A 26982-nucleotide genomic window follows, 5' to 3' on the forward strand; every position below is an offset into this window, starting at 1 on the left:
GAATAGCTTTTCCTTTCTTACAGCTTAATCCCCTTAATTCAATACCGGCAGAACATAACTTTGTCTCATGGACAGCTCTCATTCATTAAATGTCTGTTAGAAATGTGCACTCTCCCACCCTTGCTTGAATGCCGTGTATTCGGTCTATCAACAAAACAGATCGTCCCTGCCCTGAATGAATGTCCTGCGTCTACAATCGATGTTTGTTGCCTCTGTTTACCCAGCTGTGGGAAAGCAGAGGACCCGCATATCAAATTATGATTCTCTGCAAAATCCATATTTGTACTTAAATTGTGTATCACTGAAAATAGGTTTTCTTGTTAGTCGCATTTGGTAGTCCCCTGCAAATCGCTAGCCCTGGAGACATCACTTGATGAAAAACAAAAATAATACTCTGGAATCCTTTTTTACTTTCTTAACATGTTTGTATTTGTCATCATTTCGTTTTTAAAACTTGATTGTGTATGCTTTTTCACTCTTTCCTTTATATATTGTTATATATATTTATTGTCCTAGATAGCATAATATTAAATATTGTTTTATATATGAATTTACTTTTTAATCTCTATCATATGATCCTTACCCTTATTACTTGTATTTGTGTTTTCTTGTTTTTGTTTAATGATTCTGAAATGCTAATAAAAAATTTCAACACAAAAAAAAATTAAATAATACTATTATGAGGGAAAGCGATTCTTAACAAGAACTCTAATTACAATAATGTAATACAAGTGCATTATTTAAGGCCTTGATTGTGAATTAAAAGTTAGCCATTCCGCTTCATACTATGAAGTACAATGTCTTCATACACCTAGTTAGGAAGCATCTGTGTACCGCCGCGGCCCGTGCAGGTAAGAGCGGTGTGGTGGGATTTCAACAGACGACAAACAAGGGAAAATTAATTATTTGTTTAATTTTACCTCCTTGCCATCTGTCGAAATCGCCCCCCGCCTGGCCCACCCCTCTTACCTGCACGGGCCGCAGCAGTCTTTGTGGAAACTGGATTTCTGTAACCTGTGTTCAAATCGTGACATCAATGGGTGCTGATGACACCGACCCCCTTCTAAGGTGGAAGGATTATTTCTTTTGTCCTCTCCCTGCCATTTGAGGGCTCCACAGAGTAATTTCCCCCTCGTAGGGGAACCCATGCAGCCATACACCAGTGATGCATGCTTGATGGCACTCCTGAAAATCGACACCAACTATATCGTGGCAAACTAATATCGAGGACAGAATATCGAGGGACAACATAAAGGTAATTGCACATAGGGTAATATAGATTTACTACTCCTAACTCCACACCTACATACCTTGAAGATATATGTAAGATATATATACATATGTGTGGAGATAGGTATGAATAATCTAGACTTGCTTACTTGTCAATATATATATTTTAAATTATGTCTTCGATATTCTGTTGCATCAAAATTATTGAATTGATGTTCAGGAGACACATATTCACTCTTTAGGTTAAACACATATATTCCTGTATTTCCAAGGGCCTATGTGTTCTTTTCGCTGAAAGAATAGCAGAAATCTGAGATTATGGCAGTTCCTGTCTAATACACCCACCCACCATGAATCCACTTTTTTCCCATAGCAATAGACTATGCGTTTGCTCTGCTGTCTTAAATATAGAGTGCCTTACACATTTTGTTGATCAACTATATGAATATAAAAAATGTAAATAACACTAGACAAATTTGCAACAATAGGCAACATCTAACCTTAATATTGGTGGACAACAATGCCACAATTTGAGTTCTGTAAAGCTATATCTAAAAGGATCAAAGGGGCAAATGTATCAAGACTTTGCACCACTGCTAAATCACTCAAAGCGAGGTAAAGTTCCCCTATCTCTTAATAAAGTATTTGTATTCCAGTGGAAAACATTCTTTTCCACTGGAATGTGGCTCATAACGAAGTGCAGGTAGCACTTTGCGCTTCTTTGCCCGACTTTGCATCAAAGGGGTGCTCCATGAGTTGCACTTAGGTACTCCAACACTACAAACAATGGGTTTTGATGCAGAGCCAGATCTACAAAGATTATCAGACCTGGCTTTGTCTCAAAAAGTAGCACCTCTTTCAGGGAGTCTTTAAGTTTGAATAATGCATTGATTTTCCCAAACGTTTCATTTGTTATTTGTGTGCTGTATTATACATCAAAAATTCAATGTGTGAAATCTAAATAAAAGTGTTTAAGCGCAGAATGTGCTACCTGATGTGTATTAATAAACTGTAATTTTCTCACATGTGGTCCTGCTGAGGCAGCAGCTGGGCGGGGCTCGGTGCTCCTTTGATGCTGGTGTCTTTCGGTCTTCTCCACAGGTGTGGGGGGGATTCAATGCTTCCTGGTGCTGGTCCTCAGTCAGGGGTTGGGCCCGCATGGGGGGGGTCCTCTCAGCAATGATCCCGACCAGACTACGTTACTTGCCTTTTCCCAGTGGCCCCTGGCATACGGGGTCACAGTCCTCACTCTACACATGGTCTACAGCCAATCGGTACAGCAGCAATCTTCAAGATCGCCTCACCTGGCATACGGGGGTGCCAACTTCCTACTGCACATGGACCATGACCTAATCGTTGCAAAAGGCATTCTCGTGACTCTTCACTTCAGAGACCCAATCTCCTGGATCTCCCACTGGAAATTGCTTCCTCCAGCACGCTCCTCTTCCTCACTGGGCACACTGGTCTTGGCAAGCAGACAGACTCTAGTGCTCCAGGCAGCAGAGACAGGTTGCCAGGGATTGGGAGAATGGCAGGCCTTGTCCCCCATTCCTGGTCACAGATAGAAGGCTTGAAGAGGCATACATACACACAGCAAATGCATGTAACACAAATACACTGTCCAGCACAGTACCATCCATGTATTGTAGCATTCACAGGCCCACATACACCCAGCACATGTATATAACACATACACACTGCTCAGCACTGTATCACCCTTGTATTGCACAATTCACAGCCACACATATACCCAGCATATGCATTTCACACACACTAAGCATTACTACACACCAATCCCTTGTAGGACAAGGGTGAGTTAAGCACATAATAAATAAACTTTAAATGAGTGACCCTACAGGTATCACTTCAGTGAACAAGGTAAAAGGTCTATTCACTCCTATCGATCACTACATGGTATGCTGACACCAACTGTTTGCTGTTTAACTCCTGGTAAAGGCAGAAGCTTTTCACCACTGTGAGGGTAGCACTTTGGACGCCCTTCCCAATCCAAAAAGACAGTAGTCCCTGAGACCGGCCTATACTCATGATCCGTGGTCGCCCATGACAACAAAAATCAGCATCAAGGATCCAAACATCATTACAGTTGGGGTACTCAGGGCAGGGGTTCACATCCAACATCTTGTGAGAGACTTTTCCATCCCAACACTTCCCAATAGACAGTTCTAGAGTTTTCATGTATTCTCCAGGGAGCCAAACAAGAGGAGAAAACAGTTGTGACTTCAAATTAAAAAACAAACATTTGATTTGTCCCCTACTGCAATCTTGTGTGACCTGCCTCTTGGCTTGTCTTTCATTAACAGTGCTCTATGATAGATATTGAAACAACTGAATGCTGCTGTCATAGAAATTTACCATTTCAGTCTTTTTGGTTTCTCTTAAAATCCAGTCTTGAAACAAATATGACAATTTCGCTAAAATGTCGCTTTGCTAAACCCAGGTACCCTAAGTCCAAAAAAGATAAATAAGTAGTTCTTCTTTTGTGAGAGGGGCAGGATCATTTCCGTTAGCAGGCTTTGGTCAGTAGGCATTTCTCTATGGTGGTCCTCTCCCAACAACAGCTGAGGCTGGGTTGGAGCTTTTCAGGGGGTGCCCTCTTCACAGATGACACATCTAATATCGAAATCCCAAAAGATCCATAACGTAGCCTCTGTCCTTCAGTGTCCTTCCGGTCCTTCAATGATTGATTGATTGATTGATTGATTGATTGAATGTCCCCCTTACAGTTCGAGTAATGGACTATGCATCTTCTAGGAGGATGGCAGAAGTACCACAATTTCTGCAGCACTACAGTGACTCCAATCGGTTTGATACCTACCCATATCCTTTTCTGCATAGCCCTCTTCTGCAGTTCCTTGCTAGTCAAATTTCTTTAATGTACTTTTAATTTTATTTTATCGTGCAATCATTGTGCAACAGGTATTAACTATTTGTACAGTGCCTGACACAGTGTAGGTCTTGTTTGGGTTTTATAAAGTGATTAATAAATAAATACATCTTAATCAGGTTTCCCTAGAGCAATGGTTATAGATGACAAAATGATGCCCCCTGTGTGTGACAGTGTTGGACACCTTTCAGATCATTCCCGGTTTGTATTAGTGGGTTATATTTGCCAAAATGAGTTGAATCAAATGGTCTTTCATCAGATCCTTTCAGAAAGATATGTTATTTTTTATCAGAGACTTAGGATTTATTTGATATACACAATGCTATTCTGATGCATTTCCAATTTAACATGGTTGAAGGACATTTTTTAGAGGTACCCATTTATTTTTATTAAAAACAACAAAAGTGAAGAACTTAGGCTAAAATAATTAGAGGAACATGCTTGAACCTAGAATCGGACATTCCCTTGAGGTACGACAGATGACATTATGATGCGAACACACAGCCAAGTATGCAGAAAGTGGAGAACCTGAAAATGAAGAGTAGAATGTCACAGGGCAATGATGCAGCTAAAGCTGATGAAATGAGTGGGCATTAGCACTGCAAATCAAGAGTATTTAAGCAAGCAGCAAAATAAGCAAGCAAATTTCCTGGTGGAGGTTGGTGGTATTTGCTTCATAATCAGATTTCTTGAGGTCTAGTTCATCTCCTTAAATATTCTAATGAAGCTTCTGCACTTTTGCCAGGAGGCATAGCTAGTTGTACGAAGGATTAACATGTGAGGGCATCAGATGAAGTCTTTACAGTGGAAGCTATTGAGACCTTTAATGCTCCTTCACAAACTTCACAAAATAACAAATGTCCTACTTATTTAGTTTGTATGACCACTTTCATAATTAGTTTGCAGTAAAGAGGTGCCATGATGAATGAATGAATGAATGAACGAATATTAGTCTTCTAAAGCGCAAACTTAGCCCAGAGGCATCAAGGTGCTGTGGGAATAGCTGTCAGACAGAAATAAAAGTGGGGCTCATACTGAAGTACCTGTGAAAAGCAGTCTTCAGAGCTTTGCGGTAAAGAGAGTGAGACACTTGTCCAGAAATGTCCTTTAATACCATCTGAGCCTAGGTCATAGATTGCCTTGTGAGTAAGACAAAGAGCCTTAAACCGAATTCTTTGGTTTGAAGGGAGCCAGTGCAGCTTGCTGAGAGAGACCGAGACTGAGTGGTATTTAGGGAGATCCATCACCATCCTGGCTGCTGCATTCTGCACTAGCTGCAGACGACGAACAAGGCCCTTGTTAATGCCCAAATAGAGAGCATTACAATAGTCCAATCTGGGCAGCACTAACTGCCTGCTTTCAGGAGGCGAAAGAAAGGAAATGGGAGATTTTCCTGAGACACCTAATTATCCCAAAGGAGGTGGACACTGTCCTATTAATCTGATGGCTCAGGGAGAGAGAATTGTCCACTATGACCCTGTTAGAAATGGGATTTCTGGTTGGCTAGCGCTTGCGCCAAAGCCAGGCAGAAACAACCACTCTAGTCAGGGCAAGGAAGTTACACAACAAAGATAACCCCTGCTCACCCCCTTGGTAGCTTGGCACGAGCAGTCAGGCTTATCCCGGAGTCAATGTGTAAAGCATTTGCGCGCGCACACAGCAACAACACCCTAGGCCCACCACAAAAGAAACTCCACACAGGTTATATATAAAAAATAGCCTTTGTATTATAATAAACACATTAGATGATAATCACATAATTTACACTGTGCCAACTGGCACTGGGCAGAAACTTACAGGGGACTATTTACACAAGACAGGGCCACATGGACCACTGTCAGAATTAGCACAAATCACTAATTGTAGATGTAAAACATATATCAACTGTACAAAAATTATAACTGGAGAAATGTAGAACAAATAATAAATGTAGCTCCCAACCAGTAACCACTGGTAAAACGTAAGTACACCCTAAGCAATCCTAAACACCTTAGGCATATATCACGCAGGGAACCTTGAACTCACTAGCATAATTTCTACTAGAAAAACAATCTCCTATGCATAGACACAGCTAGGAATAAAAATAACATAAAGGCAATGCACATTGCGCAAAAGTACACACGTAAAAATAACCATGCACTCTAGGTGAGGGCACAACACAGGAAAATTGCCCCCAGGCCAACTTGGCCTCTCAAGGGCTCAAACGCCCTTTGTCCCAAATGTCAGGGCTGGGCTGCGCAGGCAAAAGATCAGGCCTGAACGTGGCAGCTGCCCACTACTTGCTGGGCAGCTGTACACTCAAAGATGGGCCCGGGCATTCACTGTGCCCGTTCTAACAGAACTGCGCCACGTTGCAGATGCCCTCTATCACACGGGGCAGCTGGGGGAAATGCCAGCACCAACCAGGTGCACGTTGGAGTCCTGCTCTGGGACTCTGAAAACGCTAGGGCCCCCAAATGTTGGAGCCTCTCTGGGCTCTAGACTAAAAATGCCCCCTACGGCGGAGCCCCTCTGGGCTCTAAAAGAATAATGCCCCCAACGATGGAGCCCCTCTGAGCTTTTAATAACACATGCCCCCGGGTTTGGAGCGGCCCGCTGCCATCCGGGGCCGCTCTAAAGGCAGATCTGCACTGTGCCTTTATCTGGCACCAACAATAGTCCCCACGGAGCCCCCCAGCCCTTCGAGACTCACCGGGCCTGCTCCTGGGGACTCCGCTCCGTCTTCAGCGGTCTCCTCTCCTTGGGAACCTGCAGGGATCCCTCCACACATGGGAGTCCTGCGCGGGAAGCCGCTGCCGCCGTCCTTAACCTCCCGGTTTCCTTCCGTTCGCAGAAGCGCAGGGTAGGCTCCAGACGGCTTTCGGACTCCGGCCAGCACATCCCAGTGCGGGGTGGGCTCCTGCCTGGGTCTTTCAATGCAGTCGTATCGGAGCACTGGCTTCTGGGTCGCATGCAAGCCCCGCCCACGTCCTCTGCGAGACTGCCTGGCTTCCTGTCTGGGCTGTGGCGGTGAGTTCGGGCGCAATACGGGGTAGGCTCCCATTTTTAAGCACAAGGGTCCCTGGCGGGGTGGGCACCCGCTAGGGGTATCAAGACGCCACAAAGTCCCTGGCGGGGTGGGCACCCGCTAGGGGTATCAAAAACGGCAGGCAATGCGGGGTGGGCTCCCGCGCCGTAAATGATTAGAGTTACGAGGGAATCTCCATGCTGGGGATTCCCTTTTCGAAAGGATCGTAGCTCCGTGCTGCCACCGAAATTAGAAGCGCTGCTCCTTGGGACAGTAAAGCGCTTTTCAGAAATAAAAATAAAAGCGCTTCTCAGGAAAACAATGCGCCTCTTCAGCAGTGGAAAGCCAAGCGCTCCTCAGGAAAAATAGAGTGCTTCTTTTAGGAATGAAAATAAAGCGCTTCCCAGGCGCTTAAATGCAAAATCCAGAGAAAGTCTTTCAGAAGGCAGGAGGGCAAGGCTGGGCCCAGGGGCCAGCTCACAGGGCCCTCCAGGCAGGAAGGCAGTCCCCAGTGGCGGTCCTCCTGGTGCACAGCAGCAGCAGCAGGCCCCCCTCAAATTAGGAACAAGAGAGAACATTTTACATGGGGTTACAGCCCCTTTTTATACACAGGTTTCCTTTGTGTCAAGGTGCAGGGAAGGGGCGAACCAGATGCAACTGGTTCCTGAGCACTTTGTTTTGCTCAGCCCCTCTCCCTATTCACAGAACAGGCCAGGGTCATTAGTCGCACCACAGGGGGCGGAGCCAGCATTGTGTGGGGGAAAGCCCAGCCCTATTCAGGTCCCAGGTGTACTCCTTCCACTCATCAACATGCAGATCTCTTCACTCACCACTGGGGCAGACCCATCCTGACTCCTGGAGCCAGGCACACCAGCCAATCACAAGCCAGACAGTCACTTCATATTTACTACACAGACATGCCAGCTTCTAGAAGTGGCACTTTTACACTAGACACAGTAACGCCGCACACATCATCGCGCAGCATTCAATCTCACGAGTTCGCACATACCAAACTCGACCCTGCACTCCCCATGCACCAGGAACTACCATGGACACACACATTCCCCATGCATTCCTATGGGAGGGCAGGTCAGTCTCACTAAAGACATACACAGCGCGCACGCATTCTCCACTGGGACACAGTGTAAAAAGTGCCTAGAGGCCTAAAACCCCTTCAACAACAGAGGGAAAAAGCTAGGATAATTGCAAAAAGTTTTGGGGGTGAACCCGCCAGAAGGGCCAAGTCCATGGACAAGAACCAAGCGTATCTGGCCACCAATAATTGGAACAAACATTCAGTTGGTTCCAAAAGAGCAGGACCTCTGTTTTGTCCCCGTTGAGCTTAAGATGATTCTCAACCACCCAAGAGGAGATTGGCTGCATACAGCTTTAGAAATTAGTGTCAGATTCCCTGATGCTGTGGGTAATAGACACCATGATTTGCGTGTCTTCGGCATGGGACAACACCTCCAATGGAAAGGATCTGACAACCATGGCCAGTGGAGCGACATAAATATTAAAAATGGTCGGGCTCAAGGAGGAGCCCTGCGGGACTCCACGTAACAGACGGTTAGGAGCCGAGTAAAATGGGCCCATTTTCACAATTTGTGACCGATCCCTAAGGAAGGAGGTAGGTAGCCTGAGGGTCGTACCCTCAACCCCTATCTCCCATAGCCATTCCATAAGTCTCATGGGAGATAGAGTATCAAAGGCTGCAGTAAGGTCCAGAAGAATCAACAGCGTGGTGTGCCCTGCATCAACCTGAACACGAATATTATTGATTACTGAGGGTAATGCAGCCTCCGTGCTGTGATTACTTCTAAAGCCGTGCTGCGAGCCATCACGCTCATCATGATCCTTTACACACGCTTCAAAGCCCATTTGGCAAATCTGAGAACTTTCTAAAATAAATGTAAAAATTATATATTACCTGGGGCACTGTAACTCTTGTTTACAGTTAATTGATGTATCAGGATTAATAACAAAGAGGCAAGATATTAAAGTTAAGAAAGAGAAGAAATGAATGTGTTATTAAAGAATTTGAATAGTGGTGAATACCTGGGCCATAATAGGATCTGATGATACACATATTTAATTTTTTGAAGTACTGTTCATTCTAGTTATACTTGGTATTTTAACAACATCTTGTGATCACATAGAATATCAACTTTGCTACAAATATTTTTCACAAAGTGATGTCAATCGTGCAGATCAATTTTGTTTATCCACATCTTCTTAAGTTCTATCCAAATGCTTAGTTAATAGGATAATAAAAGTTACACAAATTATCGTCTTTATGGGGGCACTTTTAAAAGGTTGACTACTCCAAAAATGACGACGTCATGACGGTCGTATTATTATATTTCAATAGATGTAGATATAGGTGCCAAAGACGTCTTCGTTCAAAAACGATTTAGACAGAATATAATTAGAGGAATTAATCTTTGATTTTTAAAATTCGAATCACTGACATTCCCTTTGATGTAACTTCTGTGCACCAGTGGCACGCTTGCTGCTTGTGTCCTCTGAGTGTCCACACTTTGGCCACCTTTAAGTAGTCCCTGAAGGGGGGATGAGTCCAAGGGCAGTGGTCGGGGCAAGAGTACAGCATGGGTAGAAGTGATGGGGAGGAACAAGTTAGGAGCTGGGAGGAGGAGGGGAGTGCGCAGGAGGGGAGAGGCAGAAAAGAGGGTAAGAAACAAAAGAAGAGTGAAGAAGTGTGAAAAGCAATCAAAAGAGGCACAGAGGAGAGAGCCACAAAATAGAGCGGCAGAGAAGAAGTTGCAAGGAAAGAGCAACAAGGCTCAAAATAGAAGGCGAGCACAACAGGGTGAGAGACAGTGTGAGAAAAGAGCGGGAGGCCACAGAAGGGTGAGAGAGAGTGTAAAAGAAAGCAGAAGGCAACAAGAAAGATAAAAGTCAAGAGAGGCAAACAGACAGAAAACTAAGAGAGGTGAGATTGAGGACAAAGGCACAGGTTTGAGAGAGAACGTGTGCCGGAGAGGAGATGGGAGCCAGAAAGCGCTGGAGCAGGGTTCGGGTGGGCCTTGATCAGTTGGTAGACTGGTCCAGGTAAGTCAGAGGCCTGGGCACCAGCTTAATGGTTTTTCTGAGCTGCGGTCACCATTAAGAAGTCTCTTGGAGGGAAGAAGAGTTCAAGGGGTCGTGGGTGGGGCTAGGAGAGAGTGCGGGAAGGAGCAGCGGCACTGGAAGAAAAGGTAGGGAACAGGGGAAGAGGTGGGTGCGGGGGAGGTGGGAGGCTGGAAAGAGGGTCAGAAACAAGTAAAAAGAGGCACAAAAGGGAAAGGCACATAAGAAAGCTAGACCAAAAGAAAGTGTAAAAAAAAAGCGAAGAGGAAAAATATAAAGAGTGGAAAAGAGCAAAAGTGCCAAGAACGAAGAAGCACAAAACAGGGTGTGCGAGAATGTGAGAAAAGAATGAAAGGCCGCAGAGGATGAGAAAGAATGTGAAAAGAGAACAGAAAACAAAAAGAAAGGCAAAGGCAAGAGAGGCAAAAGAGAGCAAAAAGCATATGTAGAGTGAGAGAGAGTGTCAAAAGAAAGAGCAGACAGCAACAAGAAAGGCAAAAGGCATGAGAGGCAAAAATGCCAAAAAAGAAGAAGCTCACAAAAGGGTGAACGAAAGTGTGAGCAAACAGCAAGAGGCCATAGAAGGGTTAGAGTGAGTGTGAAAAGAGAGCAGAAGGAAACGAAAGGCAAAAAGCAAGAGAGGCAAAAGAGGCTAAAAAGGCATAAGGCAGAAGTCCAGGAGAGGCAAAGCCAAGCTCAGAGGCACCGGGACAAGATAAAATGTGTGTAGGAGAGGAGGTGGGAGCCTCAAGGTGCTGGGTCTGGGAGTGCCTTGACCAGTCAGAGGACTGGTTCAGGTAAGTCAGGGGTCTTGATTGCCCGGACAAGATGGAAATGTAACAAGGAGGGCCAGACGTCTGCAAGACATATGTCGTCTTCCAAATGAGGATGATGTTGGTCTTGTGACCATTCACTTTTTGGAAACTGCTGCTCATCCTCTATTGGGCAGCAGAAGGGTATTCTGTCTGGTTAGTTTCGAAATCAGGAGCATTCTGAGGGAAATGCAAAACTAGTTGTGTATCATCTGTATATCTCAAGCAGATCATCCATACACTCTTATCAGCTGGGCCAGGGGATTTACATAAATCATAAGGAGCATTGGATATAGTAAGGAGTCATGTGAGACCATACTGTCTAGCTTCATGAAGAACATTATGTAATGCATAAGACTAGTACTTTAGTTCAGGAATGGAAATAAGCAAGAATATGCCCTCTGATATATTATAACTTTCCAGAAATGATGCTGTAGAAATCACGTATTGGCTTTGCCATTCCATTTCTCAAGGGATTTGTATTCCCTTAACAAAAGTTTTTAGATTTTGGTTTAACTTCTTCAAGTGATCAGTCTTTAATAATTGGGTCTTTGGAAATGAAAATTAATCGCTACAATCCATCTTTGAAGCCCTGTCATTCATCACACCTCATGAAATGGTAGGTTCTGACCAGTGGCGACTGGGGATGTTTGAAAGTGGTGAGGTGTAAAGGGTGGTAATGAGGTTGCTGTAGCTGAACTATTGTAAGGGTAGTTTGGGTGGGGTCTTTCCTAGAGAATGTTTCAGAGCAAATAGGAAAACACATGAGTCCCAGGACAAAAGTTTCACTCTTTTTCTGCTCCCTCTTAGAGTCGGACAAGTCACGTCAGAATTTGCGAACCCCCAGCATGAAGCTTTGCTGGGTCCTGACACCTCGAAACAGTAGACGTTGCCCGCTGTATCATGGACACCTATGCCTGAGTGTGCACATAGAGGATGCAATGTATAGCAGTACAGCACCTTTTATACAGTACAAGGCAGCCAACGGAAACTCCAATCATGGAGTATACTGCTTTAATGTTGTAAATGTGCTCTATGTCCACGACTGGGATGATGTGTCTCAATGACAACAGAAGGTTATGCTAATGGCAGGCAAGGTCAACAAAGGTGTGGTGTCTAAGTGTGTATTTGGGAGAAGGTCTCTGCATGGTGGCCTATAATGAAATCCAGAGGTTGGCTCTCGCGATTAGTGTTCCATCCATGCTGTTCGGGTCAATACATTCTCCCTCCATTTTCATAAAAGCTTGTTTCCTGCACCAAAACGCAGGAATGTGTGGAAGGGGATCACTCTCGGACCCAGGCTGCATGAATCGCTGCAGAGGTAGGGGCCAGAGCAGGTCATCTGAGGAAATCACTGGGAATTCAGCCCAAAAATAAATTGTGGCCATCTATTGCATATCAGAGACTGAACAATAAAGAGTAAGCAATAAAAGTAAGCAATAATAAACCCAAAAAACTTTATTACTCCATACCAGATGTGAATATACAGAAGGAATACATTTTTGCGCAACAAGGTGGTACTGCTTTAGTCAAAACAGCTGGGATGTGGTTTACAAAAAAATGTAAAACACCGCCCTTACCTCCTGGCCAAATTTAGATCTGCAGTGCAGGGAAGAGTGGCGGGTCGGGTGGGGGGTGATTTTGACAGACGATGACGAGGGAAAATTAATTGTTTATTTAATTTTCCCTTGTGATCATCTGTCGAATTCCCCCTCCCAACCTAGCCCCACCGCTCTTACCTGCTCGGGCCGCTGCTGCCTTTCTTAATGCATGTAGGACAGCGGGTCTATTCACCACATGTAGCAGCCAATCCAGCCACTGCTCTCATGCTGCTTATAACAGTAAACAGGATGAAAGCAGAACCAGAATTCGCCGGAGCCGCGAACACCGCACTCCAGCAGAGCACTGGGGGCTGCACTTGTAATTGCCCCAGCTCCCTGACATATGGCAAATTGCTGCGGCCTGAAGTGAGAATGTCAGCCTGGTCACGGCCAAGAAGATACCGGTCAGCCTGACTAGCGTAACTCAGGTATGTTACATGGCCACCTCATCTTGATAATTACCTTAATTGGCCGCGCCCAACCCGATGCCAGGAGAGAGTGTTGTGACCATGCTCACTTTTCGAAGGTTCACGAAGAGTGATACAGGCGCAAACCATTTTAATTTAAAAAAAAATTAAATGTGAGGAACATGTCTCTGCTATGCGGCTGCTTGTGCGGCTAGTGGGGGGCAACGCTCCTCTTGGTGAGCGAACATTTTCAGCAGAAAAAATTGTGATCCGAGTGACAGGACACTACCATTGCTTTTCTCCAGCCTACAAAATCTCGCCTGGCTTGGTCCACTTTGGGAATAACTTTGGAATGTATGTTTCAATTCCTGAATGGAAAAAATGTGTGCTCTGATGTCATTGGGATTGCAAACATTAAATTGTCTCCGATCACCATTACACATCTCGAGAAAACCATTTTTTTAATAAAATGATTATGTAAAAGGAAGTGTTGCTACTTTATGGATCCATTCATCCATTTAAGATACTATTTCCATGTGCCACCCACAACAATAACTGACCTTGTCCCAGTAAGGCTGCGGTTTGATAGTGTTCGTAGATTAGAACTTTGATTGACAGTATCTAACATGCTGGCAAGCCCCTTTTCGTCTGTTCTGGGGTTTGATAATCACACTTTGTTACAGATCGAAAAAAGTTGACCTTTACGTAAATCGTCCGGTGAAGAGAGAAGGCGGCAAAATGGGCGAAAAAACGTAAATCCGGTATTTGTAAAGCACGAACTACTCATCCCTACAGGTCTCAAGGCGCTGTGGGCCACTGTGGAAATTAAGTGAGCTATTGCCGAGAGTCACATGGTGCCGAGATGCTGCCGGAGCTCGAGCCGTGAGCCCTGTGCTCCCAAGTGAGCTGCTCTGGCCGCTGCTCCACACCTCTCCGCTAAAAACAAAGTATATTTCTGCAGCATGTATATAAATAAACAATAGAGAATGTAAAGGGCAGTCTGTTTTCCATCAGGATGGAAATAGAGTTTTGATGCATAAAAAGAAAGTTAATACACAGCATCCTTTGGATTTTTTTTTTTTTTAAATGACCTGTTGGACATGTAAGCAGAACAATGGTTGAATGGGTTCATATCAGTCGACTGGAAGAGGGGTTATAGCCTGAGAGTGGTCTTCACGGGCACTGTTACAGTGAAGACATAAAAAATAAAAAACTGGCATGCAATGTTCCTAATGTTCACTTATACTGTAACTGGCACTTCTTGAGTATCAGACATTAACTTTTCTTTACTTTGAAATAACTGACAATGAACCTCATTAACCTCATTCCAATGCAGGAGGGCATGCTATTTAATCAGGCTAACAAGGTGATGGACAACGTGCGAAGAAGCAAGCTCCATCCAAAGTGAACTGGAGGTGGGTGGGTGACCGTCAGTCGATCTCTCTGGCAGCAAGAGTGAACTGCATGGAGGCACCATCCCACTGGGAGTAAAATAGGAGAGCCAGTAATCATAGGTTTCCTCTAGAAGGCAGCAAACATACTGAGGAAACACAAGGTTATCCTACACATTAGGAACTTAGTAGACAAATAGTGGGGGAAAAACAACAAATTAAATGAATACATCAGCTATTAAAGAGGCACTTTTATTGGACACGGGCACACAGTAGGAGGGAGCAAAGAACGAATGGGGATGGCAGGCATATACATTTTAGGTAGCTGCAAAGAAACATTTTGTTCTGCCTTACTTCACGGCTTCAAGAATACAACTTTAATCTTAAAGATATAATGAAATATTTTAAAAATACCCAAAATATGTGAAGGCATCCCGTAGAACATGACACCGGCATCAGCAATTTATCAGGTGTTATGCTGCTATAAATCAACCCCCTTCAGAGAAGCATTATGACTTATTACAGGAATCTGTGTGGCTAATAGTCAAACAAGCTATAACATTTTGTAGATCTAAAATGGGAGCTGTTATAAGAGGTTTATGTAACACCCACAACCCACAACTTTGTGGGTTTCACACTCATTTTCCATGAATTCCCACCCTCAAAACACACATAAATGTAATCTTTCCATAAAGTGAAATAAGTGTGTCTGCAGTGCAAACAGGGTATGGAGCAATCCCATATTTCATGAAGGAAGATGTTTTCTCACAGGAAACGTTTTCTCATTAGGGCACAATCCACAGAGTGTGGGTTTAGGGTCAACAGGTGAATCTTTAGTAGTAGAAGCAAGTCCTGAAACTTTCACATGTGTGCTTGGGATATATTTGGATAAGGGGAAGCAGTCCAAATTCCCACAAAGGCCTTGATTACTAATGGATGTGCTATTTAGCTCACCTGATAGATAACAATTCTATGGGGTATGAGTTTATGGGGAATAACATGCAGATTTTGGTGTTTAACACACTGAAATCTGCATGGTAAATACTGTATGCTTTTACCTTGTTAAATTTCGTCAGGGTTGACTTGCTGAAATTTAACGAGTGTTGACATGTGATTGAATAACAAGTAAGGATTTAAATTACTTTTAAATGCATGAAATACACTTCATCAATTTGCTAATGGAAATACATTGAGAGTCTGCCTTGCAGATTTATGATTTTTTTTTCTCATTTACACATATGAAGAGTGTCTGAAATAAAAATTCTCGGACTAAGGTGTGCGGAGTTCACAACCTTTTGTACGGTGTGAACTGCATGGTTGCATTTTCCTGCAAAAAGTGTTTTAAAATTATATTTTTGGGAGCTTTGACTGAACAAAAAATACATTAAACATTTATACTGCTTTTAAAAAAACATTAAAATACTGGTCACATTTCTACATACTAGGATGGTTCAGGAATGTAATTCTGTTGGAAACGGTATGCAAGATACACTCATTGAAAGGACTGTTCAAAAAACATATAGAAAGTTTTCATGATTTTTTTTACATCTTACATTTGTGTCTCCAACTTATTTTCAAACACAAATCTACAGGCTCCATTTATATCTATGTAGGATTGCACATTACCACTTCACATCTTTTGCAGTTATGAAGTTTGTGAACTTTGCAGAACTGCAAATGAACTAGTTAAAGGTTTTTTCTTGTTTTACCTTTTTCAAATACTGAACTGTACATGAAGTTCATAAATCTTCTGATGTTTGAAAATAAGCTTTACAAAATATGTGTAGGCAAAGTAACTCAGTTTCACACAACTGGATACAATCTGCATTTTCTGTGTGGTCACCCTGGATTTTTTGCTTGATTGTATTTTTGGTGGCTTTGGAACTCTTTCCCCTGTTAAACAGTAGTAGTCCTGTTTTCCCCTTTTAACATGGTCAAATTGTCAAACTCCTAATTGGTATATTTAACTTGCCTATTAGTCCCTAGTATGTGGTACAAAATGTACCAAGGGCCTGGACATTTAATATATTAGTGGACTGCAGCACTTATTGTGCCATCCGATATAGTGGCATTGCACACATGGCTTAAGGCCTACCGCTGTAGCCCCACTGTATCAGTGCAAAAGCTGCACTGTGACCTGTCAAAATAAATCATTTGTGACAAATAAAAACTTCCCTTTTAAATATTTGTAAATCACCCCTATGTAAGCCTTGTTGCCCAAGGTAAAGTCAGATTTTTAATAAAGATTAAGGAAAAATTACTTTTACAAAGTTGCCCTTTACCTGCTGAACTGTCAAAAGACTAATTATCATGAACCTCTGCCAGAACTCAGCCTTTGCTTAGCCTTGAACAGGTATAAAAAACCTGTAAAATGCTTCACAGGAGCAAACAATAGGCTGTGCTTAATGGGCAGAGATGACTCCTCTGAACTCCACAGAATATGCAGGGTGGGAGCTGTGGGCATCCTTTTTCAAATGTCAAATCCTGCTTGGCAGGTCTCTTGAGCCCCATGTAACATACATGGGGCATTATTGCTAGGGAGAGAACAGGATACCAAGACAATTCTTGTGTACCCACTATCTGATTGCTGGAAGTCTCTGCTTTTGTTCTACTAAACTTCTGTATCTTGGTTTGCTGGGGGTACAGTGCATGCTTCAAACTGGAGAATTTTAGTGTTAATTATAGACAGACACTAGGAATACCATAGTACACCCCCACACCACCAGATCACACAGCCCAAATTTAGTGTGGCTCAAGAATTTTGCCACCTTGAAAATGCCTTACAGTATGGCAAACTGGAACTTCTGAAAAAGTGGGGTTGGTTGACTCTACCACTTTTAGCCCATTGATTATGGCATACCAAGAAGCTACCCCACTCCAAATCTGGTTCCAGGTATGTGGCACCTCCGGTCACCAACTTCAGAACACTTTCTGGACCTGTTAAAGCTCAGAAGAGGATTGTACCTGCTGTCTGTGACCTGAGAGGAGCCCGGATACAATGGACCTATTCCCTCTTGTAACTGGGACAATGAAGTGGGCTCCAAGGATCAGTTGGCTGACCTACGTGGCAATAGGAAGAAAACAAGCTGCAGAAGGCCTTTTACTGGAAGTACCCAGCTGACCTGTGATAATTGGTCCTAGACTGGACCCTTTTGTTGGCCTCTGCCTTCCACCCTCAGTCAGGTGAATCACTTTGACCAGGATGAACCTTGTTTGTGTATCTAACCCACATTCCATTGAGGTTAACCTCAAATTGCACCTAGGTCCCAGTCTACCATGATATTCATTGGCACTTTATGCTTTTTGCCACTATTTCTTGTTAAAAAAAAAGTTATATTCATGTCACTTTGGTGTAATTTTGTTAATTAATTTTACAAAATGATTCTAATTTGGTTTTTATTGTTTAGCGTTTTGACTTTATTACTGTTTTGACATTGCATAAAGACTTTATACCTTACTCTGTAATAAGCATGTCTGTACTGTGCCATAGTTACCAGGGTGCCGTGCTCAGGTTAATTTAGTGACTTTGAGGGTTTACTATGAGAACGGCTGAGACTATACTTTGAGGTGGAAAATCACCCACCCCAGACATTTATTCATGTTCTTACAATGCCCATATGGAAATTCTGTGTATAAGCAATCAAAGATGTTAATAGGTTAGTAGTGGCACTGGTATGCTATCCTTTTTGCTTGATTTTATACCCTTTGTCATTTATTTTTGAAAGAGCATTCACATAGAGGTAATGGGGGGAAATGAGAGCATACAATGGCTATCAGAGAAACAGCAATTAAGTATATGCTTTCTACCTTGCGTAAGATATACTTTGAACTTACTAACCTCTAGTTGCCCGGTCTCTCACCCCAAACTGCAGGAAAAGTGGAAGAGGCCATTTAGTGAACAGCATCAAATTAGGTATGAATACCCAAGAAGACACCAACAAATAGAGAACCATTTTAGAATCATTATTGTTTATGTTGCAGGATTTCTAAGCTCTTCATGACCCTATTATTGGAGATTAGAGGCATAGAACTGCAGGGGTTTAGGGTACTTCAATGATGTAACAGAGGTACTAGCAAGTTTTGTAAGCCACAGCATAGATAATTGAAAGGCCTACATGAACCTTTACAAATACAATCACAAATTCTGTCCATCTTTATTGATATTAGGCAGTCCAAGGTATGGCCCAATGTACAAAATTGGGGTATTAGTTGATAGTGATATTAGTCAAATAATAATCACAATCCTTGTCATAGTGTACTGCTAAAGTCACTAAATAAATCTGTACTTAACTCGCTAGTAGCTAGGTACAAAGAAGTCAGACTTAACTTAGAGGTTATGTGTAAAGTATTTATGCAGTACTCAAACAGTAATAAAGTTAAAACACAACAAAAGAAAAATTACAAACCAATTTAGAAAAATGAAGTACATTTTAATAAATAGAATTAAACTAAAATGACGAAAATCCAATAAGTATAAGAAGTTTTAAAGTTTGAATTAAAAATAGTGCCATAAGCGCAACGTGCTAACCTTATCTGGTCTTGCTAGACTGGGTCAAAGTCAAAAGTTAAGGCTGACCATGATGGGGCACAGGTTGGGTACAGGCACTAGGTTCATACCAATGTAAAGTTTACCTTCTGACTTAGAAATGTGATAGTTGACGAGTTTGTGCCACAAGTTACAAGCTGTATCTGATGGAGGGCCTAACTAAAGCAGGTTGCTGAAGAGTGAGGTCCAGGTACAGTAGTAGACAAGGGTGGAAAAGTTCTAAGTGAGCGAAGACCAAGGTATTTGCCAAGGAATGGCTTGATGCTGAACTAATGCTGCTCTGCATCAGTCTGGATGACGCCCTCTTCTTTCGGACTTAGAAACGTTTATGGAAGTTAGATCTCCTTCAGCGGGTCAAGGCAGCAAGCTGAGGCAGACCAGCGATACGAAGTAGATGGCTGTGACTTCAGTGGTGATCCTACTCTCTGTCAATTCTCCAGGCAGAAAGTTGACAAAATGTTTCTAAGTTCCACTTCTTGCAGTTAGGGGATCAGAGAAATACATTTTAACACCAGCCAACAGACCACATGGTGGTTAGGCCTATCTCTACCAGAGGCCAGCAGCAGGGTCCATAGCAGGCCCAATTGGTACTAGCCAGCTGGGCAGTTGCATGGAAAGGGCCTCTGGTGGCTTGTTTTCTCCCTGTAGCTCAAACAGGTCAGCCAACTGACTCTTGGAGTCAATTTTGAGGTTCTGGGTTCAAGGCAGGTATGTCCTGTCTTCCTTCAGGTGTCAGACAGCAGGGCAGTCCGTCTTCTGATCTTCACAGGTCCAGGAGTATTCTGAGAGGTTTAGGGGGTCCACTTTTATGCCAAATCCTTTATTCACCCCCAACAGCCATTCTGATCACTTCCTGTAACCCCAGTGGGTTTGTGGCAGCCTGACTAGACAATCAAAGTGGTGGCAGGCCTAGGTAAGGCTTCAGCTGCCAGTGGCAAAGCAGGGATCCTTTGAACCTCAGGAAGGGGATGGGCACAGCCCCAGGCCCTCGGCCATACTGTTACCCCACACACAGAGGTGGTCGTCCTCTATCTGAGAGCAATACTCATCTCTTCACAAGGGAGTCAACAGGGGTCAGGAAAGCCTTTCTAAAAGTGTAATTTCCAAGACGGTGTTATGAAATATGACCTGACCATTACGTTTAAATTGCTCCTAAAATGAGCCATTGACCAATTTTTCTAGCTACTCCAAGAACTGGAAACGCACTAAAAGTAATAGCGTAAGACAGTGTTTCCCTGTGGGAGAGCTGGCCTTAAGTATTAAAAAGTAAGGTGTAGGCCTGGAAAAAAATGTGTTTTGCCAGGTTGAAATGGCATTTTGAAACTGCGCACAAAGACAACAAAGGCAGGTCTGAGACATTAGTTTACAGTGCTAGTAGGTGGCACAATGAATGGGGAAGCCCTGTAGGAAAATGACATTATTGAGCCCTGGCTACATGTAACACCATATACTAGGGACTGATGAGTAAATTAAATGCACCAATTAGGAGTATGCCAATTCCACCATGTTTAGATAGGAGAGCACAAGCACTTTACCTCTGGTTTAGCAGAGGTAAAGTGTGCCGAGTCCTATAGTTAGCAAACACGTAGTCAGCAAAGGAAGGGAAAAATATGAGGGAATACCAAGCAAAACATGGTTATTTCCACCACCCATTTAAAGAATGTAGTAGCAAGATGTTATAAGATATCAAAGCAAGCATATGTATATGTGTATAGTAGCAAAATAAAGGCCAAATCAAAACAGTGAGATCTTAGGCTACTAAATCACTTCTGGCTCCCTGGGAATCTGTTCTTGAGCCCACTCCTCTACCCCTGCTGTGGTCATATATAACTCCAAGGATAAGACTGGCAAATGCTGTGATATTTTAGGAGGATTTTTAAGAGTAATCAATTTAACGAACGCTAGTGTAAATTGCAGTCTAAATTGCAGTGTGATATTTTGGAGTTCACCGATTTCTTCTGTTCCTAATCCATTCTGTATTAGCTCTCTGTGCAAATGTTTTTTTATCACACTGCTATTTTAATCGTATTTACAATGCAGCTCTACATAGGATATGCAGCAGATATACAGAATTGTAAGCTCTTTTAAATAGCTTGCTTTGCATTTGTGTAGCTTTCAACGTAAAGAAAATGCTGATGAATAATTAATACGTTGTGTGACCTGGGACTTAATACTGCTCTATAGAACACACTGCTGGGGGATTTTGCATCCAGGAAAGAGCTTCACGCAACATATTATAAATCTACAGGGAAGATATTGCCTTTCATGACCTCAAGAGTACCAACATACATCATTTTATCTTGTTATTAGATCCTGAGAACAGCAGAACAGCATGTTCTCAGGATCTAAAAAGATGATATGAAAGCATCATGCCGAGTTAGTGGGCAAGTTTTTGTAAACTGACCAAGTGCACTTGGGTAGTTCATAAATGAAAAAAAGAACAGTTCAACCATTCAATAAGAAAATGTGCAAAAACAATGAAATATGAGATAAAGTTGCTTACCTGAGTGGCGCGGTCGTCCCGTTCCGGTGCATGCATGTAACCAGCCTTGTCTGATATCCAATCTGTATGTCCCAGTACTTGTTTTCTTGCCTGTTCTGCCTGTTCCTGTTCCTCTTATTCTTAATAAATTCTCTTGCTTCTGGATCCTTCACAACCTTCTCTCTGTCCTTCCGTCTTTCTTTGTTCTTGCCTCGTTTTCGTGCCTGCCTTATATGCCTTGAGTGGGGCATCGTGCATTGACTCCAAGGGCCCACGTGCAAACTGTACATGTTTTCCTCCCCGTCACAGGGGCTTGATTGGCAGATCTGAAATTCTGTCAAATTGGGACAGACAGAACCGCCAAAGCGAGCCGCAGCGGCTACATGTCGTGTCCTGTGCTGTAGGCCGCTGCCACAGGTCTTCGAACAGTCGGACCAGGGAGAGAACTCAGACACGATACAGTCATGAGGGCAAGGGATAAGGCACCCCTGCTCCAGGCGGGGCTTGGGTTCAAAATATTCGCAAATGGCGTCCTCTGCGGCAGCGCCATTGGATTTCAAGAGGCACGTGACATCTCTGGTTTGTATCCCTTCGTCTCCTTTGGTACACTCTGGGGGTTTCTCCATGCTCTTGGAAAGGACAGGCTGGCATTCGTTCCAGCTACCCAGCTGCCAGTCGTACAGCTCTTTGTGCCAGTCACAGACTCGGAAGCAGCTCTGCTGGTTGTCCGGTCTGTCTGTCTGTTTGCAGTTTGTGTGGAGTGTTGTCCATCCTTCCACATGTGCACACCAAACGGCCCTTGTTTGGATACCACCGGGTCCACATTCATCACCCATACACCTGCCCCATAGACCTGCAAAACAAAAAGGCAACATAAGGTCATTACTCAAAAGCAATGTAAGTTCATTACTCAAAAGCAATACAAGCTCGCTACTCAAAAGCAATATAAACTCAGCAATCAAAAGCAGTACAAGCTTGCCACTCAAAAGCAATACAAGCCCTCACTCAAAAGCAGTACAAGATCGCAACTCAAAAGCAATGCAAGCTCATCACTTCAGAGCGATACAAGCCCTCACTCAAAAGCAGTACAAGCTCGCAACTCAAAAGCAATGCAAGCTCATCACTCAAAAGCAATACAAGCCCTCACTCAAAAGCAATACAAGCCCTCACTCAAAAGCAATGCAAGCTCATCACTCAAAAGCAATACAAGCCCTTACTCAAAAGCAATACAAGCCCTCACTCAAAAGCAGTACAAGCCCTCACTCAAAAGCAGTACAAGCTTGCCACTCAAAAGCAATACAAGCCCTCACTCAAAAGCAATACAAGCTTGCCACTCAAAAGCAATATAAACTCAGCAATCAAAAGCAGTACAAGCTTGCCACTCAAAAGCAATACAAGCCCTCACTCAAAAGCAGTACAAGCTCGCAACTCAAAAGCAATGCAGGCTCACCACTCAAAAGCAATACAAGCCCTCACTCAAAAGCAATACAAGCCCTCACTCAAAAGCAATGCAAGCTCATCACTCAAAAGCAATACAAGCCCTTACTCAAAAGCAATACAAGCCCTCACTCAAAAGCAGTACAAGCCCTCACTCAAAAGCAGTACAAGCTTGCCACTCAAAAGCAATACAAGCCCTCACTCAAAAGCAATACAAGCTTGCCACTCAAAAGCAATGCAAGCTCATCACTCAAAAGCAATACAAGCCCTCACTCAAAAGCAATACAAGCCCTCACTCAAAAGCAGTACAAGCTCGCAACTCAAAAGCAATGCAGGCTCACCACTCAAAAGCAATACAAGCCCTCACTCAAAAGCAATACAAGCTTGCCACTCAAAAGCAATGCAAGCTCATCACTCAAAAGCAATACAAGCCCTTACTCAAAAGCAATACAAGCCCTCACTCAAAAGCAGTACAAGCCCTCACTCAAAAGCAGTACAAGCTTGCCACTCAAAAGCAATACAAGCCCTCACTCAAAAGCAATACAAGCTTGCCACTCAAAAGCAATGCAAGCTCATAACTGAAAAGCAATACAAGCCCTCACTCAAAAGCAATACAAGCCCTCACTCAAAAGCAGTACAAGCCCTCACTCAAAAGCAATGCAAGCTCGCCACTCAAAAGCAATACAAGCCCTCACTCAAAAGCAGTACAAGCCCTCACTCAAAAGCAGTACAAGCTTGCCACTCAAAAGCAATACAAGCCCTCACTCAAAAGCAGTACAAGCCCTCACTCAAAAGCAGTACAAGCTTGCCACTCAAAAGCAATACAAGCCCTCATTCAAAAGCAGTACAAGATCGCAACTCAAAAGCAGTACAAGCTCGCCACTCAAAAGCAATACAAGCCCTCACTCAAAAGCAATACAAGCCCTCACTCAAAAGCAATACAAGCCCTCACTCAAAAGCAATACAAGCCCTCACTCAAAAGCAGTACAAGCTCGCCACTCAAAAGCAATACAAGCCCTCACTCAAAAGCAATACAAGCCCTCACTCAAAAGCAATACAAGCCCTCACTCAAAAGCAGTAGAAGCCCTCACTCAAAAGCAATACAAGCCCTCACTCAAAAGCAGTACAAGCTCGCCACTCAAAAGCAATGAAAGCTCATCACTTCAGAGCGATACAAGCCCTCACTCAAAAGCAATACAAGCCCTCACTCAAAAGCAGTACAAGATCGCAACTCAAAAGCAGTACAAGCTCGCCACTCAAAAGCAATACAAGCCCTCACTCAAAAGCAATACAAGCCCTCACTCAAAAGCAATACAAGCCCTCACTCAAAAGCAGTACAAGATCGCCACTCAAAAGCAATACAAGCCCTCACTCAAAAGCAATACAAGCCCTCACTCAAAAGCAATACAAGCCCTCACTCAAAAGCAATACAAGCCCTTACTCAAAAGCAATACAAGCCCTCACTCAAAAGCAATACAAGCCCTCACTCAAAAGCAGTACACGCTCGCCACTCAAAAGCAATACAAGCCCTCACTCAAAAGCAATACAAGCCCTCACTCAAAAGCAATACAAGCCCTCACTCAAAAGCAATACAAGCCCTCACTCAAAAGCAGTACAAGCCCTCACTCAAAAGCAATACAAGCCCTCACTCAAAAGCAATACAACCCTCACTCAAAAGCAATACAATCCCTCACTCAAAAGCAATACAAGCCCTCACTCAAAAGCAGTACAAGCCCTCACTCAAAAGCAATACAAGCTCTCACTCAAAAGCAGTACAAGCTCGCCACTCAAAAGCAATGCAAGCTCATCACTTCAGAGCGATACAAGCCCTCACTCAAAAGCAGTACAAGATCGCAACTCAAAAGCAGTACAAGCTCGCCACTCAAAAGCAATACAAGCCCTCACTCATAAGCAATACAAGCCCTTACTCAAAAGCAATACAAGCCCTCACTCAAAAGCAGTACAAGCCCTCACTCAAAAGCAATACAAGCCCTCAATCAAAAGCAATACAACCCTCACTCAAAAGCAATACAAGCCCTCACTCAAAAGCAATACAAGCCCTCACTCAAAAGCAATACAAGCCCTCACTCAAAAGCAGTACAAGCCCTCACTCAAAAGCAGTACAAGCCCTCACTCAAAAGCAATACAAGCCCTCACAAGCCCTCACTCAAAAGCAATACAAGCCCTCACTCAAAAGCAGTACCAGCCCTCACTCAAAAGCAATGCAAGCCCTCACTCAAAAGCAGTACAAGCCCTCACTCAAAAGCAATGCAAGCTCATCACTTCAGAGCGATACAAGCCCTCACTCAAAGGCACTGTTAGCAAAGCCCCCCTTCCACCTCCCCCCGTGCTGTACATATCACATGAAATCACAGCCTCCCCCTAAATGTACATCTTTAAGCGGAAAGACGGCAATTCCCTTCCGGACTATAAACGAGAGTTCAATTTGACCAACTAGAAACAACACTAGTGATGCAACCTCCAGAGCATCACAGAGCAAGGTATGCATAATTGAACAACTGCATATGTTCCAGGCCCTGGGTGGTTTCACAAACAGTTGCCTCTACCTTAAGCATTTTATAGTAGGCCACATATCTTTATGATGCAGTACCTCCAGGAGGATTTCTCATTAGATCTTACATTTAGACAAATTGTAAATTTAGAACGCACTCACGTGGTGCATAATGTAGATGTGATGTGTTAATTCATCCCCCATTTGTATAAAAAATATTTTCTCAAGCTTCAGTACTGCACAGGAGACATATACCACAGCAACAAGATTGAAAAGTTCACATACGAATGCACAAATACTACCTAACACCTGCATTGCCTCTTCTGCAGTTTTCATGTTGGGACAGGTTTGTAGGGATTTTTTAGGCGGGCTTCTCTGCAAATCTAGGTGAATATGTGCGAACATATTTCTGGGTTTTCACATATTCTAAAGTCAATGGCAGGAGTAAGTGCATTTCCACCGTGGAAATGAGAAGTGAACACCCCAATTTCAATAGGGGTGAGATGGACCATGTATTCTACGCAGAAAACTATTTTCTAAAGGGGAAAAATAAATTACATTGACTATTACAGAATTGTGTTACATTTGCTCAGGCAGACCTTTTCACTTGTGTCAATGTTATGCATTCGAGTACTCAGACGTGTGTGACTAACAGATTTCTTTGAGTGTTTCTGAGATGCTTTAAAAACCTCGGAAAAGTTTGAAACTTGCTCAAAATATAGGCATAAATTGATTGTAAAAGGTTTCCAACTTTTCAAAATGTGCGAGAGGGTAAATACACGAGGTGGGGTAAGAAGGCCAGACACTGAGCAGATATATGTACTTTTGGGGCAGGATGGCAGAGGGAGCGGGTGGAAGGCTGTGTGTGGTCAGGTATATTTGTTTGGGGAGGACAGGACCTAAAGCAGGTGGTCGTCTTGGAACATAGTTTAGACCTTTTATACACATTGTAGGAGCAGCGAAACGTAGGTGAAGATGGCAGCAGGCAGCTAGACGCCTTTGTGGTGGGCATCAGTGAGGTTGATTCCATGTAAAACAATGTACAGAAGTACTTAACATTGTTATATTTTTCTGGACTCTATGTCGGTGCTCGTAGAAAGTAGGTAATGCTAGCTCAATCATTTAGGGCCAACTACTACGGTCAGTGGCACAATCTATCAAAATAATTCCATGTATCAAACAATTTTGTGTGCACTCAGCAAAGTGCATGCACTTTTAATGCTTATTAAGCTAATAAAAGTCCATCAAAAGAATCATATTTTCTAAAGGTCTTGCAGTTAGTCTGATTTGTATGTATGTATTGTTCTTTTCAAGCCGAAAAAAACATTGATAGAACATTCATTTCAATTTCCGGACAACGTGTATCGTCCCACTTGGAACCTTCTCAATACAGCAAAAACCAGAATTGCTAGACCTGTCATCCTTAGGGTGGTCTTCCCCCAACTTTTTGTTGTATCTTTTTGTTGGCCTTAGGGCTCTGATCACTTTACCACTGCCGAACAGTGCTAAAGTGCACGTGCTTCTCCCCTAAAACATTGGTATATACCTCATTGGCATATTTA

General features: G+C 43.2%; 1 protein-coding gene across 1 annotated transcript in view; it reads right to left on the reverse strand.

Moving 5' to 3' along the window:
* Positions 1-26982, reverse strand: part of THSD7A (thrombospondin type 1 domain containing 7A) — a 982498-nt gene that overhangs the window by 616475 nt on the left and 339041 nt on the right. Inside the window, exon 2 of the mRNA XM_085630781.1 lies at positions 21493-22324. Coding sequence (XP_085486907.1) covers positions 21493-22324 — 832 coding nt within the window. The remainder of the gene's footprint in view (positions 1-21492; positions 22325-26982) is intronic.

Source organism: Triturus cristatus, chromosome 10 (genome assembly GCF_964204655.1).
Source record: "Triturus cristatus chromosome 10, aTriCri1.1, whole genome shotgun sequence".
NCBI classification, from domain to species: domain Eukaryota; kingdom Metazoa; phylum Chordata; class Amphibia; order Caudata; family Salamandridae; genus Triturus; species Triturus cristatus.